Here is a 14,957-nt window from a genome sequence, read left to right on the forward strand (position 1 = left end):
GTTATACGGACCGGTAGGCTGCGGTCACACACTTTAACCCCTTCACGACCATGGACGGATACATCAGTCATGGAGCGTGTCCCATTAAGCCCCGCCCCCTGCCGCGGGCAGGCGGCGGTTGGCACACATATCAGCTGTTTTCAACAGCTGACGTGTGCCTGCATGTTGCGAGTGGAATCGCTTCCACTCGCAACATTTAACCCCTTAAATCTCGCTGCCAAAGTCTGGCAGCAAGATCTATATGCGCGCAACCATGATTTTTACTTACCGCCGCCCCCACCGGAAGTCACGTGCGTGATCACGTGACTTTCGGTAGTTGCCATCGTAGCACAGGGTCATGCGATGACGCCTGCAGCTATGAAGTTTCACTTTCGTTTTCCCTCGGCCGGTAGCAGAGAGAAACAGGAAGTGACTGAATTTGCTGTTCACAGGTGTATAGCTGTGATCAGCAGATAGATAAGAGCGATCGGATTGCTAATCGCTATAGCCCCCTAGGAAGGCTAGTAAAATAAAAAAAAAAGTAAAAAAAAAAGTTGTAAAAAATAAAAAAACAAAAAAACCCCCCTAAAAGTTCAAATCACCCCCCTTTCCCCCATTGAACATTAAAGGGTTAAAAAATAAATAAATATACACATATTTGGTATCGCTGCGTTCAAAAATGCCCGATCAAAATATAAAATGAATTAATCTAATTGGTAAACGTCGTAGTGGCAAAAAAATTCCAAACGCCAAAATTACGTTTTTTGGTCGCCGCAAGTTTTACGCAAAATGCAATAACAGGCGATCAAAACGTAGCATCTGCGCAAATATGGTACCATTAGAAACGACAGCTCGAGACGCAAAAAATAAGCCATCACTGAGCCATAGATCCCAAAAAATGAGAACGCTACGTGTTTCGGAAAATGGCGCAAAACGTGCCCCACTTTTATTGGACAAGCTTGTGAATTTTTTTTAACCCCTTAGATACAAGTAAACCTATACATGTTTGGTGTCGACAAACTCGCACCGACCTCAGGCATCATACCCACACATCAGTTTTACCAGATAGTGAACACTGTGAATAAAACATCCCAAAAACTATTGCGCCATCACACTTTTTTTTGCAGTTTTTCAACACTTTGAATTTTTTTGCTGTTTTCCAGTACACCATATGTTAAAACTTATGGTTTCATTTAGAAGTACAACTTGTCCTGCAAAAAACAAGCCCTCATATGGCAAGATTGACGGAAAAATAAAAGTTACAGCTCTCGGAAGAAGGGGAGCAAAAAACAAAAACGAAAAAACGGAAAGTGCCCTGGGGCTGAAGGGGTTAATGAAACGCATGACCCACCGATTACCTGCAATATTGGAATTGTAGAGGGCGCCCAGGGCAGAAACATGAACCTTGAGGGTACTGACTGATACTGACCCATATCTCGTCCAGACTGGAGAAACTCCAGAATAGAGGAGATCGGGACCACAACAGGCGAGGAACCAGGAAAGGAGGCAAGGAAGAGTTTCCATATCCGACCATACTGTCGGGTGGTGACCGGTTTTCTACTCTGCAACAGGGTATCGATAAGACGGCTGAAAAAAACGTGGGATGCTAGTAACGCCCTTTCAAATTCCATGCCGTCAAGTGGAGTCCCTTGACTCGGGGATGAAGGAAAGGACCCTGCGACAGGAGTTCTGGCCGGGACGGGAGAACCCAGGGGTCTGTGACCGACATGTGACTCAGGAGGGAGAACCAGGGACGTCTGGGCCAGAAGGGAGCTATAAGGATTATCAGAGCCCGTTCCTCCCTGATCTTCCGGAGGACTGCAGGCAGGAGAATCAGCGGAGGAAAGGCATAGGCTAGACTGTACTGCCAAGGGACCTGAAGGGCATCGAGGACCATCGGCCGATCCGTCCTGTTCAGGGACCCAAATTGTTTCAACTGCCTGTTGTCTCTGGTAGCAAATAAGTCTATAACCGGTAGGCCCCAGCACTGGACTGAGTGAAAACCTCCGGATGTAAAACCCATTCCCCTTGACAGAGAGTGTGACGGCTGAGAAAGTCTGCCTTCACGTTGTCCACCCCCCGGATGTGCACAAAAGATGTGTTTCGGCGAGTTCCAGTACTTGAACCGCCATCTTCATGAGGGAACATGACCGCGTCCCCCCCTGGTGGTTGATGTAAGCGACCACCGTCCGATTGTCCGTACAGAGCCGTGCATGGGTGCCCCTGAGGAGGGGAAGGAAGGACATCAGGACTCGACTGACCGCCATGAGTTCTTTCAGGTTGGAGGAGGCTTTCGTCTCCTGACCGGACGTGCTTCCCTTCCAGTTGAGGGAAGCACGAGTGTCGCTTGTCAAGGTCAGAGGACAATCGAGCGACCCGTGATGGGACCTCGCAGCCACCAGGACCTCCCACTGTAGTTGTCGGGTGTGAAGCTGAGCCCACTGTACAGCGGGGATACAGGAAGTCAGTGACCCTAGCAGAGACATGGCGGTCCGGAGAGAAAATGAGCTGTGACTTTGCGCGTGACGTATGACCCTCTGAATCTTTGCCACTTTGACTGGCGGAACAAAACAACGCTGTCGTCGGGAATCCAGGAGCATGCCTAGGAGAGACTCAAAGGTGGAAGGCGTGAGTCTAGACTTCTGCAGATTCAATAGCCACCTGAGACGTCCTAGGGTCGATATAGCATGACTGAGGTGGAGTGAACATTGCGCTGCCGTGCTACCCACAACCAGGAGGTCATCTAAATATGGGACGATGAAGGTCTGGTGTTCGCGAAGGTGAGCCGTGACCTCAGCCATGACCTTGGTCAAAATCCGCGGGGCGAGGAAAACGCCGAAGGGCATAGCCGTGAATTGAAAATGGTGAACGGAGTTGTGTATCACAAGTGCCACCCGGAGGTATTGCTGATAATGTCGGTGGACCGGGATGTGGTAATACGCATCTTTCAGATCGAGCACTGCCATGTAACAATCGGGAAAGAGGAGTTTCATAGTGGACAGGAGGGATTCCATTTTGAACGGCCGGTATTTCAGGAAGAGGTTTAGTTTCTTCAGATTAATAACGGTCCTGAAGGGCCCATCCGGTTTGGGGACCAAGAAAAGGGGGGGAGTAGAACCCTTGGCCTCTCTGATGTAACGGAACTAGCGTCAGGACCTGCTTATCCACGAGAGTGAGAACTTTTGACACCAATGCGTGATGTTGTGCCGCCGATCTCCTGGTGGGTGTAACACAAAAAAATGGAGGAGGGAGGGACGTCAATTCAAGTTGGAGACTCTGCGAGAGTAGGTCCAGAATAAAGGAGCTGGAAGTGATGGACTGCCATACGTCCCCGAAAAAACGGAGTCTGCCTCCAACTGGAAAAACCTCATTACTGTTTGGGGTACTTCCGACGGAAGGAAGGGTTGCCAAACAGGGCTCCCTTGGACCCCGAAGCGGGATTGTCGGACCTGTCCCTGTGGTCTGGCCTGGAAGCGGCGTTTGCGAAATGGGTGCCTAGAGGGAGGAGGAAACACGTTAGGGAACCTTTTTCCTTGGTGAGGATGTCATCCAGCTGGGGCCCAAACAGGAACTCACCCTGACAGGGAAGTGCACACAGCCTGGATTTTGGGGAAGTGTCCCCCTTCCACGATTTTAGCCAGAGGGCTCTCCGGGCCGCATTAGAGGACCCTGCTAACCGAGCCGCCAGGCGGACAGAATCGGCTGATGCGTCCGCCAGGTAATTAGCCGCATCCTTGAGCAGAGGGACAGATGAAATGATTTTATCCCGAGAGGTACCGGACTTAAGCTGTTTCTCCAGGTGGTCCAGCCAGACTGAAAGGGACCTGGCTGTGCATGTGGCAGAAATGGCCGGTTTCAGTGCCCCTGCAGAGGCTTCCCAGGTTTTCCGCAGGAAGGCATCTGATTTGCGGTCCAGAGGATCTCTCAGGAATCCCACAAAGGGGAGGGCAGACTTCATTGAAGATTTCGACACAGCTACATCCACCTTCAGTACCGAGCATCATTGTGAGAGGTTCTCGTCATCAAAGGGATATCGCAGTTTTGAAGAAGATGGAAGGAACCCACGATGATCTTGCTTCTGCCATTCCTTACGCACAAGGGATTTAAGGTCCTTATTCACAGGGAAGGATTTCCGCTTCTTCTGAGTGAGACCAGTGAACAGGGTATGATCCGATTAACTTGGGGGGGTTTTCTCTTCTGCTATTCCCATGGTCGAGCGAACGGCTTTTACTAAGCCGTCAATTCCGTACAAGGAAAAGCATGCTTTCCCCGCCTCGTCAGAAGAAGACAACAAAGAAGAAGCTGAAAACGAGTCACTGTGGCTACAGTCCGAGTCAGACGACAGGGGAGAATCAGGCTGTTGTCGAGCTTTCTTGTACTTCCTAGACCCCTGAAGGGACTTAAGAGAGGCCTGAATCTCCGAGCAGATCAGTTCCCGTAGATCCGGAGGGGGGGTAGTGAAGCCGGAGCTTCCCCTCGAATAGCCTGGATGCAGGGCCCACAAAGGCGCTGTTTGTAATCTTTTGAGAGAAGACAGGCGCACAGGAGGCATTCTTTATTATTCAATTTAGCAGCGCATTTCCTAGGGGCCTAGAACAGAACCGTAAGGGAACATCAGCATGGGGGGACATTCACGTAGATCACTCACCCATACCAGGAAAAGACGGATACCGGCTTTGGAGGTGGAGACAAGGGCTTTGTCAGGCGACCCTTAAAGGATGCAGAGTCGGTGCGGTCCTCCTTCCTCTTGCGACCTGCAGAACCTCTGGAGTCCTTGTGTCCAGTATCCCTGGACGGAGAAGGGCCCCGGGATGGAGAGGTGCAAGGGCTTCCCATTATGGAGAGGGCTGGAGCACGCTCCTGCAGGCTCCGCTCTCCCTTTTGTAGTGTCCATGCTCCAATCACCTCCTCCTCCTCCTCCTCCTCCTCCCCCCCCCCGGAAGGGTTCCTGTGCGCTTACGGGTACTGCAGCGGGGACGAGCGCTGACGCGGCAGGCCCCGGACACGCCCCCTCCTGGGCTCACACGCCATGCAACCTGGAAGTCGCAGGCACATGGCACAGAGGGCCTCCAGCCCCACCGCGCGCAGCAGCTCCTGCCAATGCCCGCGCTCTCAGTCAGGAGGGAGGGGGTCCACGGGCTTCTCCAGGGTACCTCCCCCGGTCCGTTACCCCCGGAAGTGTTCCTCTGCACTTCCGGGTCACTGCAGTGCAGAGCGTGCGCTGACGCGGCAGGCCCCGGATAAGCCCCCCCCCGCGCTCACACACCATGAAACCCGGAAGAAGCAGGCACATGGCACAGGGAAAGCCTCTGGCCCCACTGCGTACAGCATACTCACCAGCGTGCTCCTGCAGGCGTCATTTCCCTGGCGGCAAGCCGGACCGAGAGAAAGAGGACGAGTTGCACCAGGAGGATGGAGTCCATGAGGGGAGCTCCACCGACCTTGCTTCTGGATCCTGAGCTCCGCCGTTCTCCCAGAACCCACACGGACGCTACTGGACCCAGGTACTGTAGATTCTGATCCGTTCAGGACAGGAAACCAACTGATGGGGGAGTGGGACCGCCCCTTTTTATCTGTAGGTTTCCTGTCCTGAAGGGCGCGGATCCCTCTCTCATGGGTTCTGTTGTCATGGCAAAAGGAAAATAAAGAATATAATTAACAATAAACATTGTCATTATACTTACAGGTCCCACGACACATCCTAGAGACTCGGTCTCCTGGCCATTTCTGCTTCCGGGTCCGATCATTGCTGTGCCCCCGGGTAACCACCACTTACTACAGGACCGTCCATGACGTCATAGCAGTCTGACCAGTCTGGTGTGAATGTTGTATTACCTCATGAATTACAGACTGCTCACATGTCTATGATGTCATGGAAGGTCCTGTAGTCAGTGATGGTTACCGGGGGGCACAGCTGACCGGCCTCAGCTAGGCACTCGGGTGAAGTCTCTCTTCTCAGCGCAGATAAAGTGGACGGCTATGGGCTGCCACCCCCATCTGCCTGGCTTTACCTTGGCTGACAATTAAAATACAGGGAAGCCCATTAATTTTTTATTTAAAAAAAAAATAAATAAATGGAAAAAAAAAAAGCGTAGGCTCCCACTATATTTTATTTGCCAGTCAGGTAAAACCAGGCAGCTAGGGGCTGGGATTTTCAGCGTGGTAAGGCCCAAGCGTTCTGGGCCCCCTACTTTAAAAACCACAGCCACCCCTGGAAATAGCGCATTGTTTCTTAGTTCTTAGCGCCATTTGCAGGCACTTTACCTGGCTTGTCCAGCAGCCCTGATGGCGGTAGCATGCTTGGTAATAAAAGGGGTTAATACCATCTTTGTATTCTCAGCTGGTACTAGGAACAAAATTCATAGTGTCACGCCAAATTAGACATGGCCACAATGAATTTCTGATAAACAGTAAAGAAAAAAAAAAAAAATCCTTAGTCCAACGTAGTCCACAGCTAGAGCATTGTCAGCTCTGCTTCATCGCTCTGTATAGACGAGTGTCTCTACAGAGCGAGAAGTAGGCTGACTGTGAGGGTATGATTCCACTTGCGTATGACTCCTCCTGCGTATGGCTCTCGCATTGTGCGCTGTGATGAACTCTCCTGACAAGAGTGCCTCAGCTGCATGAAAATACATGCAGCCGACCCGCTCCTATCAGGAGATTGTGTGCCGTGTCGGGTGACACCGATGAGAGACTCACACAGTGAAAGTCAAAGTTCAATACAGTCCATGAGCCATGGACTCGGGTGGACCCTGACATCACCGTGAACACGGTCGAAAACAGCCGATTGACAGCAGTGCAGTGAATACCCCCAGAAGTTAATTTTCGCATCCAGAAGCAGAAGCGGCCGGGAGACAGTCTGCAGGACGCGTCGCGGGACCTGTAAGTATAGTTTTTACAGCCCCTGGACCTGAGTTTACATGAGCTTCCCAGGAAAGCTCGTGTTCGGGATCATATGCACAAACAATGTTCGGTACGGACCTCGAACTTTACAGTTCGGGTTCACCCATCACTAGTCCCAATCTAAATTTCTGCCTCTTTTAGTGTCATTCCGGACCTCTTTATAAGGGTAAAGAAAAACCTGCAAAAGGAAAATTAAAATACCTGAGGTCACTGGAAGGAGTGCGCAGACAAAGCATATGACTCCATAATACAAAATACAAGAATTGCGGCATTTCCTAATCTTATAGTCTGAACTGGTGCAAACTGAACATAGCATACAGTCATAGCCAAAAGCTTTGAGAATGCTACAAATATTAATTTTTACAAAGTCTACTGCTTAATTTTTTCTAATCGCAATTTGCATATACTCCAGAATGTCATAAAGAGTGATCAGCTTAACAGTAATTACTTGCAAAGTCAATATTGGCTAAGAAAATGAACTTTAACCCCCAAAACACATTTCAGCATCATTGCATTCCTGCCTTAAAAAGGAGCAGCTACATTGTTTTAGTGATTGTTCCATTAACACAGGTGTGGGTGTTGATGAGGACAGGGCTGGCGATCAGTCATGATTAAGTAAGAATGACACCACTGGACACTTTAAAAGGAGGCTGGTGCTTGGCATCATTGTTTCTCTTCAGTTAACCATGGTTATCTCTAAAGAAACACGTGCAGCCATCATTGCTCTGCACAAAAATGGCCTAACAGGGAAGAGTATCGCAGCTACAAAGATTGCACCTCAGTCAACAATCTATCGCATCATAGAGAACTTCAAGGAGAGCGCGTCCATTGTTGCCAAAAAGGCTCCAGGGCACCCAAGAAGGACCAGCAAACGCCAGGACCGTATCTTAAAACTGTTTCAGCTGCGGGATCGGACTACTAGAAGTGCCAAGCTAGCTCAGCAATGGCAGCAGGCTGGTGTGAGTGCTTCTGCATGCACTGAGGCGGAGACTCTGAGCAAGGCCTGGTTTCAAGGAGGGCAGCAAAAACGCCACTTCTCTCCAGAAAAAAATATCAGGGACAGACTGGTATTCTGCAAAAGGTACAGGGAGTGGACTGCTGAGGACTGGGGTAAAGTCATTTTCTCAGATGAATCCCCTTCGATTGTTTGGGACATCTGGAAAACAGATTATTAGGAGAAGAGGTGAGTGATACCACCAGTCTTGTCTCATGCCAACTGTTAAGCATCCTGAAAAGATTCATGTGTGGGGTTGCTTCTCAGCCAAAGCACTCGGCTCACTCAGTCTTGCCTAAAAACACAGCCATGAATAAAGAATTGTTCCAGAATGTCCTCCAAGAGCAACTTCTCCCAACTGTCCAAGAGCAGTTTGGCGCCCAACAATGCCTTTTCCAGCATGATGGAGCACCTTGCCATAAAGCAAAGGTGATCACTAAATGGCTCATGGAACAAAACAGATTTTGGGTCCATGGCCTGGAAACTCCCCAGACCTTAATCCAATTGAGAACGTGTGGGCAATCAAGAGACGGGTGGACCAACAAATTCTGGCAAAATGCAAGCATTGCTTATGCAAGAATGGACAGCTATCAGTCAGGATTTGGTCCAGGAGTTGGTTGAGAGCATGCCAGGGAGAATTGCAGAGGTTCTGAAGAAGGGTCAACACTGCAAATATTGACTTGCTGCATTAACTCATTCCGTCAATATAACCTTTTGGTACTCATAATATGATTGCAATTATATTTCTGTATGTAATGTAAACATCAGACAAACAATTAAAAACCAGAGGGCAACAGATCATGTGAAAATATAATTTTGGTGTCACTCAACTTTTGGCCATGACTGTACAGCATCAAAAATAGCAGTTGCACTCAAGTAGAGGGAAGGAGAAAAAAAAAAAAAAAAAAAAAAAAAAAAAAAGTATATGGTGAACAATGGAATGTGAAAATGCATTACTGCAAAGAAAATGAGAACTTTTGCAGGTTCTTCTCTAGACCTTATAAAGAGGTCAGGAATGACACGAAAAGAGGCAGAAATTTAGATTAGGACCAGAGTTGAGTGTCATACCTTGGCGTGGTAACTAGGGTCAAATAACCTTGGCTAATTCAATTTGGAGAATAAACTTTTTCCCAAAAAAGGTTTTCAAATCTCATGGTTTTTTGCAATAATGCATTTTCACATTCCAATATGTTCACCATATACATCTTTGTTTTTTCCCCTTCCCCGGGATAGTAACTGTTTCTCTCACAGTGTCTCCTTCCCTCTGTCACCTTCTCTAGCTGTCTTTGTATGTCTGTCTTTGTCTGGTTGTATTGTGATATGCCATGTCTGAGGTGCTAAACCCCGACCAGGCACCCCCGCCAATCGCCTGTTCTAGGTGCCATGCCGACGGTGGCCAGAAGTTCTCAGTTCCAGATCTGGTCCGTTTTCTGATCGTGGCAGCAGCCTCCTATTAAAATCAATGAGGCGGATGTGCAGTACCCTGCTGCGGACACTATCAAGAGGATGGAGAAGATACAAAAAAAAAAAAAAAATAAGCATTTCTGGCCACCTGCACCAAGAACAGATTATCAGTGGGGGTTCCATTGCTCCCATATCAGAAGCAATGCGCAAGTGGGACCAAAGCATAATGATGAGACATAGTATCACAAACATTTACATTCAGGTACCTTATAGATATGGTCTCTGATCTGAGTTTTGTTTCTTTACATATTCTTCATCTTATCCTGACAGCATAATTACTTTTCACATTTTGTCTCTGCAGACTTCCATCTTCTGCAGCACGTCCCGACACCCTTTAAAATAGCAAATCATAATACTCCTATTTAAAAATGCCCTACAATGTGCCCCAGAATAAATTGCCCTCGCTGTATTCTCTGCACAAAATATGACAGACACTGTCCCTTACGGTACATGCCCTCCACACTGCCCTCTCCTTTCCATACTGAGCCTATTCTTTACAGTATATCACTCCATACTGCCCAATCTTTATACTGTGCTCTCATCACACTCCCCCTCCTTGATATGGCCTCACACTGTCCCCTGATGCTACCCCCTCTCCACTACCCAGTCTCTCTTCTGTGCCCCCTCATCCCTTAAAGTCTTCTTACTAACTCCTTTGTGCCCATATACTTTCCACCCCCTCACACCCCATTCTGCCCACTTGCTCCTCATACCATGTTACTCTTTATTCTGTGTCCTCAAAAATTTCTTTCCCCTGTTTGCTCCCCATACTATGTTTGTATACATCACCCCTCACCCTCTCTCCCATTCTGTGTCCATAGATACTGCCCCCAGCTCACCCTCTGGCCAACTTTTGTTTCCATAGATCCTTCCACCTCCCCCCACCTCATACTGCTGCTCTTCAGTGGTGTCTTCAGCTCCACTGGAGCACTTACCAGCATTCTGCCGCCTCTGCGCTGCAGTCCTGACTTCTGGGTCAGAGCGACATCTGCAGTGTGATCAGGTCAGCTGATCACACTGCTGACCCAGAAGTCAGCACCGGCAGTCACCGCTTCAATTGCCCTTGCGTCTGAAAGATACAAGGACAATTGATCAGTGGGAGCGGTGCACTGCAATTTCTCTTAGTGTCTGCTGCGCTCAGAGAATGGCTGGATCCCAGTACGGGGTGGCAAACGCAGCCCTTGGGTTGGATTTTACAGAACCCCCTAATGCATTGCCAGCCCCCACCCCTAAATACATCTTTGGTATTAATGATCCTTTGTATCACAGGAGAAAAATCATTGTCAGAAGGTTCTGGCAGCAACTAAATTTCCTGCTAGAAACCTCTGCACTTTTTACTCCGTGTGCAGAACAGCAGATGTTGACTGAACGATAAGGCCGGTTTCACACATCCGGCTTTTCGCCGGTTTGCCGGATCCGGCGCTCTCCCGTACAGACAATACAGTACAGTGACAGCGCTGTAACTTCTGGGTCACATGCGCCGGTCACATGACAGCATGTGACCGGCGCTTGTTGCGCTGTCACTGTACGGGAGAGCGCCGGATCCGGCAAACAAGCGAAAAACCGGATGTGTGAAACCGGCCTAATCTAAATTGTACAATCAGTTTTTTTTATCCTGAATTACTAGTATGGAAGAGAGCACAAAATACCAAAGGCAACATGAACTCTAATATGGCCGGGGGCCAAAAGAAATTGTGAATTAATATTTAGTTCAGTAGCATCAGGAATTGTTTAGTGCACAAATCACAATTTAACAAAAAACAAATATTGTAACCACAAATCAGTTCTATTTCAAAGCAATATTTATTTGTACACAGAAATAAATATCAGTCAATGTTCCTCCAATTCTTCCACCAAATGTTTCATTCAACTCAACTTGAGCACGGCTTCAACCATTTTGCCGATGCCATCAAATATCTCATGTAGCGGGCTGTTACTCATGAAGGCGCACGTGGTGACCAGTTTATGTTTGGCATCTATGTGAACTTCGTTGACCTGTTTGTTGACGTGTTTACAGCCCAGCTGTTCAATGGCTCCCGCTGTTCCAGCATGTGGCCACCTACACAACAGAAGAATAGACAAAGGGCAGCAAGTTACAATAGTGAAAACTAAGGTGGCAAGAATTTATAGACCTAAAGCAGACAATACACTTTAGATGACTGTACGATGCCTCGGCCTATTAAGTCGGCAGCAGCCATCTCTCCTATGAGAAAGCCACCGAGTAACATGTCTGTGGAAACACACACACACACACAATTTACAGAATTGGATTGGCTACCGGAGGAACCTCCAGTAATACCAGGCCTGGCTGTGCTTACCTGCATTGCACTCCAGAGCTCTCACCTGAGCTCTGGAGTGCAGCCTGGACTGAACAGCGAGCGCCGAGTGATTCCACAGCAAATGCGGTTCAGTTCATGTCACAGCTGCAGACAGCCCGGACTGAACTCCGCAGCTCAGGTGAGAACTCTGGAGTTCAATGCAGGCAACTGCAGCCAGGCCTGGTATTACTGGAGGTTTCTCAAGTATCCAGTTTGACACTGGTAATGTATATGGGGGCTTCAGACTCTGCAATAGGATGAGCACAAGTGATGATTGGTCCTAGTTATGGACAAATCAGACATGATCCAGAGAATTAGTCCTGGTTGTTACTTTACTTGGAATTATGTGCAGTAATATAGTATTGTGCTGCCCCCCCCCCCCCCCCCCCCCAAAGAAAAAAAAAAAAAAAAAAAAAAAAAAAAAAAAGATCTCTTTAGCTAACAGGTTAGAAGTGAAACTCACTGTATAGATAGGGATTCATGGCCACAATTAAAACAAAAACCAAGTATTAGCCCCAATTCTGACATTAACAAGTCTGTACACCATTCATATGAAACACTATGCTTTTCTCAACCACAATTTCTAGAACACTGCAATAATAATATACATTTGATTGAAGTCTAGATTGTACAGACAAGGCTCCCACCAAATACTTTGGAAACCTGGTTCCTACTATTTATAACCTATAGACTTTTGTAATGGTTACAATGTGGTTCCCAATATTGTGGTAATGTCAGCACTGCAGAGGTTAATGGTGCTGTATAGGCTGTCAGGAGTCTGGGAATAATAAATCATAATTATAATAATCTTCCCTTGCTTTTATTTTTAAACAACCACTCTGGAATATTTCTTCTTAAGGTTCAAGTGTCCCATCTGTTACCAATCATTGGGAATGGCAGAAGACACAGACAGGTAAGTATAATAATACACTCACTGCTGATTAGAAGCAGCGAATACACAGATGATCCTGAACCTGTGATCTCACTGCTACACCTCTCTATCTGCTCTGCGGCTCTATAAGGCCTCATTCACACATCAGTATTTTTCTTGTATTCACTCACTTTTCGCACTCTGTATCACACCCGACAGTGACTTCACATCCTGGTAGGATTTTGGCGGCCAGTACGGGGGAGATACAGCACAGGCCAATGGGCTTCTTGGCATCATGAAATCCTTTAATAGCGTCTTCAATGGGTTTTATTACGGAGCAGTCTTTCCCATCAATCGCCCAAGTAGAAAGATTTTTAGCAACTCCAAAACCTCCTGGTAAAGAGAAGAAAGAGTGTAAGAAGTCTGAGAATCAGAGGTGTCCTCCATACTGTCCTTATGATCAGGACATACAGTACCTGGGATGATGATTGCAGCAAAGTCACTGACTTTTAGCTCCTTCAGATCTGTGACCTTCCCTCTTGCGATGCGCGCGCTCTCGGTCAGCACGTTCCGGGTCTCCTCGCAGGGCTGTCCTCTCACATGGTCCACCACATGCATCTGCTCCATGTCAGGAGCAAACGCCACATACTATGGAAACAGAATGGAGGAGACAAATCTCTCAATACAAGAAAACAAACCATCCATGTACAGAGGCCAAATATATAAGGGATATAGGAAATTATGGAAGACCCTATAGGACAAAAATAATTGTACTCGTACGACCTCTTACTGACTAGATGAAGAGCTCTGCAGTCACCAAGACAGATTAGGTTTCTTCTTCATTCATTGTAGGTTATTAAATTTATAATCAGACAGACCATGAAAGAGATCACATACACCGAGCACATAGACAATGTATAAACCCCAAGCTCAGCTCTGCTACATCCATAGTCTTATCACACAAGATGGGCAATACCAAGCTCAACTCTGCCTTCACTTTATATAAAGCTTAAAGGGGTTGTTTGATAATGACCTAGTGTGATCATACAACAAACTCTGCTACAATCATAGTCTGGTCATATAAGTAATGAGGAGAGAAACAAACTTGGCTCTGCTTCATTTTTATACAGGTGCCATACCCTCTGCATCATCATTACTATACAGGTAATAAGGGGACTGAAAGCAGACTCAGCTCTGCTACATCCATACAGTAACAATACAGGAAATATAACAAACACTCAGCTCTGCTACATCTGTATATGTTCTGTATCTATCCTGTACAGATACAGCAGAGCTGAGGTCCTGTCCCTTCAGCAGCATGCACCCAGCAAACTCCTCTACATCGGTGTAATCTGATCTTACAGCACTCTGCTACATCCGAAGTTGTACAATCCACAGACGATAAATGTCGGTCCTGTAATGACGCCCCTGCACTGTGTGACTAACAGTAGATTAGTGCAGCTATTCCGTATATTCCAGGCTATAAGATCCCACCACAGTCAGGAGAAGAAGCCGCTTTCTTCCTCATTACATAGAATGGAGCCTTTGCCCTGGACTCATTGAGACGTGTGGAAATGTCACCAGAGACTTTCCCCTCTGACTGTGACTGGAATAAGACTTCTGACACAAAGTTCAGTCTCAGACTCGGGGCTTTGGCTGTGACCCCACAGAAGGTTTCCCCGCACCCTTCCCCTTACCTGCACCCCAGCTCTGCTCAGGTGCACGAACACTGCAGAGGCCTCGTGGACCTCACTGCCATCATACACCCCGCAGCCACAGAGGATCACTGCCACCTGCTTGGTCATGGCGGATTCAGGTGACTGTCGGCTCCGGTAGATCAGGAGTAGAAGAGTCTGCAGCTGAGGGACCCGCTGCTCCTGTGCTTTATATACAGGGAAGGTGTGAGCTCCTGGGGCAGAGTCTCAGGGGAGGAGACAGTCCCAGCACTTCCACTGTCATTACATAATAGGAGGTGGAGGAAATGACGAGAATTATTTCAAAATAAGGACTTGTATCAGTTTCAAAACAGCATGGACGCCTCAAAACAGCATGGACGCCTTACATTTGTTTACGGACAAAGCAAAAACGTGTCTTATATTTAGGCATTGTCTGGAATTTCTGGGCGGTTGGTAACTCGGCTCACAATGAGGGTTTGGTGCGTTTTTGATGCAGCAGATTTTTTATTACTTGCGGTTTCTCAGTTTTTGTGTTTTTTTCATGTCGTTTATTATTACGGTTTTTGATGTTGTTGTGGTTTGTGTCTCTTTTTGGTACATTGTGTTGTGAATAAAGCACTCCCTGCTCCTTGGTAATCTTTACAGCACACTCAGGTGGGGATTAGACGCTTTTTTACTACATTTCTACTACAGGAGTTAACTAAAAACACATCAGTTTTTTACCTGCTGATTTTCCTCATCTCATTGAATTC

The 14,957-nt window shown here is 47.5% G+C and overlaps 1 protein-coding gene across 1 annotated transcript; it reads right to left on the minus strand.

Annotated features, from left to right (window-relative positions):
• Positions 1-11,124: 11,124 nt before the first annotated feature.
• LOC142250551 (glutamine amidotransferase-like class 1 domain-containing protein 3, mitochondrial) lies at positions 11,125-14,423 on the minus strand. Its single transcript, XM_075322729.1, has 4 exons — positions 14,227-14,423; positions 13,006-13,177; positions 12,721-12,922; positions 11,125-11,399 (listed from the first exon to the last, which is right to left on the minus strand). Exons 1-4 carry the CDS (start codon positions 14,332-14,334, stop codon positions 11,207-11,209), a joined length of 675 nt encoding a protein of 224 aa, XP_075178844.1. The 5' UTR covers positions 14,335-14,423; the 3' UTR covers positions 11,125-11,206.
• Between the last annotated feature and the right edge of the window lie 534 nt (positions 14,424-14,957).

Source organism: Anomaloglossus baeobatrachus, chromosome 9 (assembly GCF_048569485.1).
Source record: "Anomaloglossus baeobatrachus isolate aAnoBae1 chromosome 9, aAnoBae1.hap1, whole genome shotgun sequence".
NCBI classification, from domain to species: Eukaryota; Metazoa; Chordata; class Amphibia; order Anura; family Aromobatidae; genus Anomaloglossus; species Anomaloglossus baeobatrachus.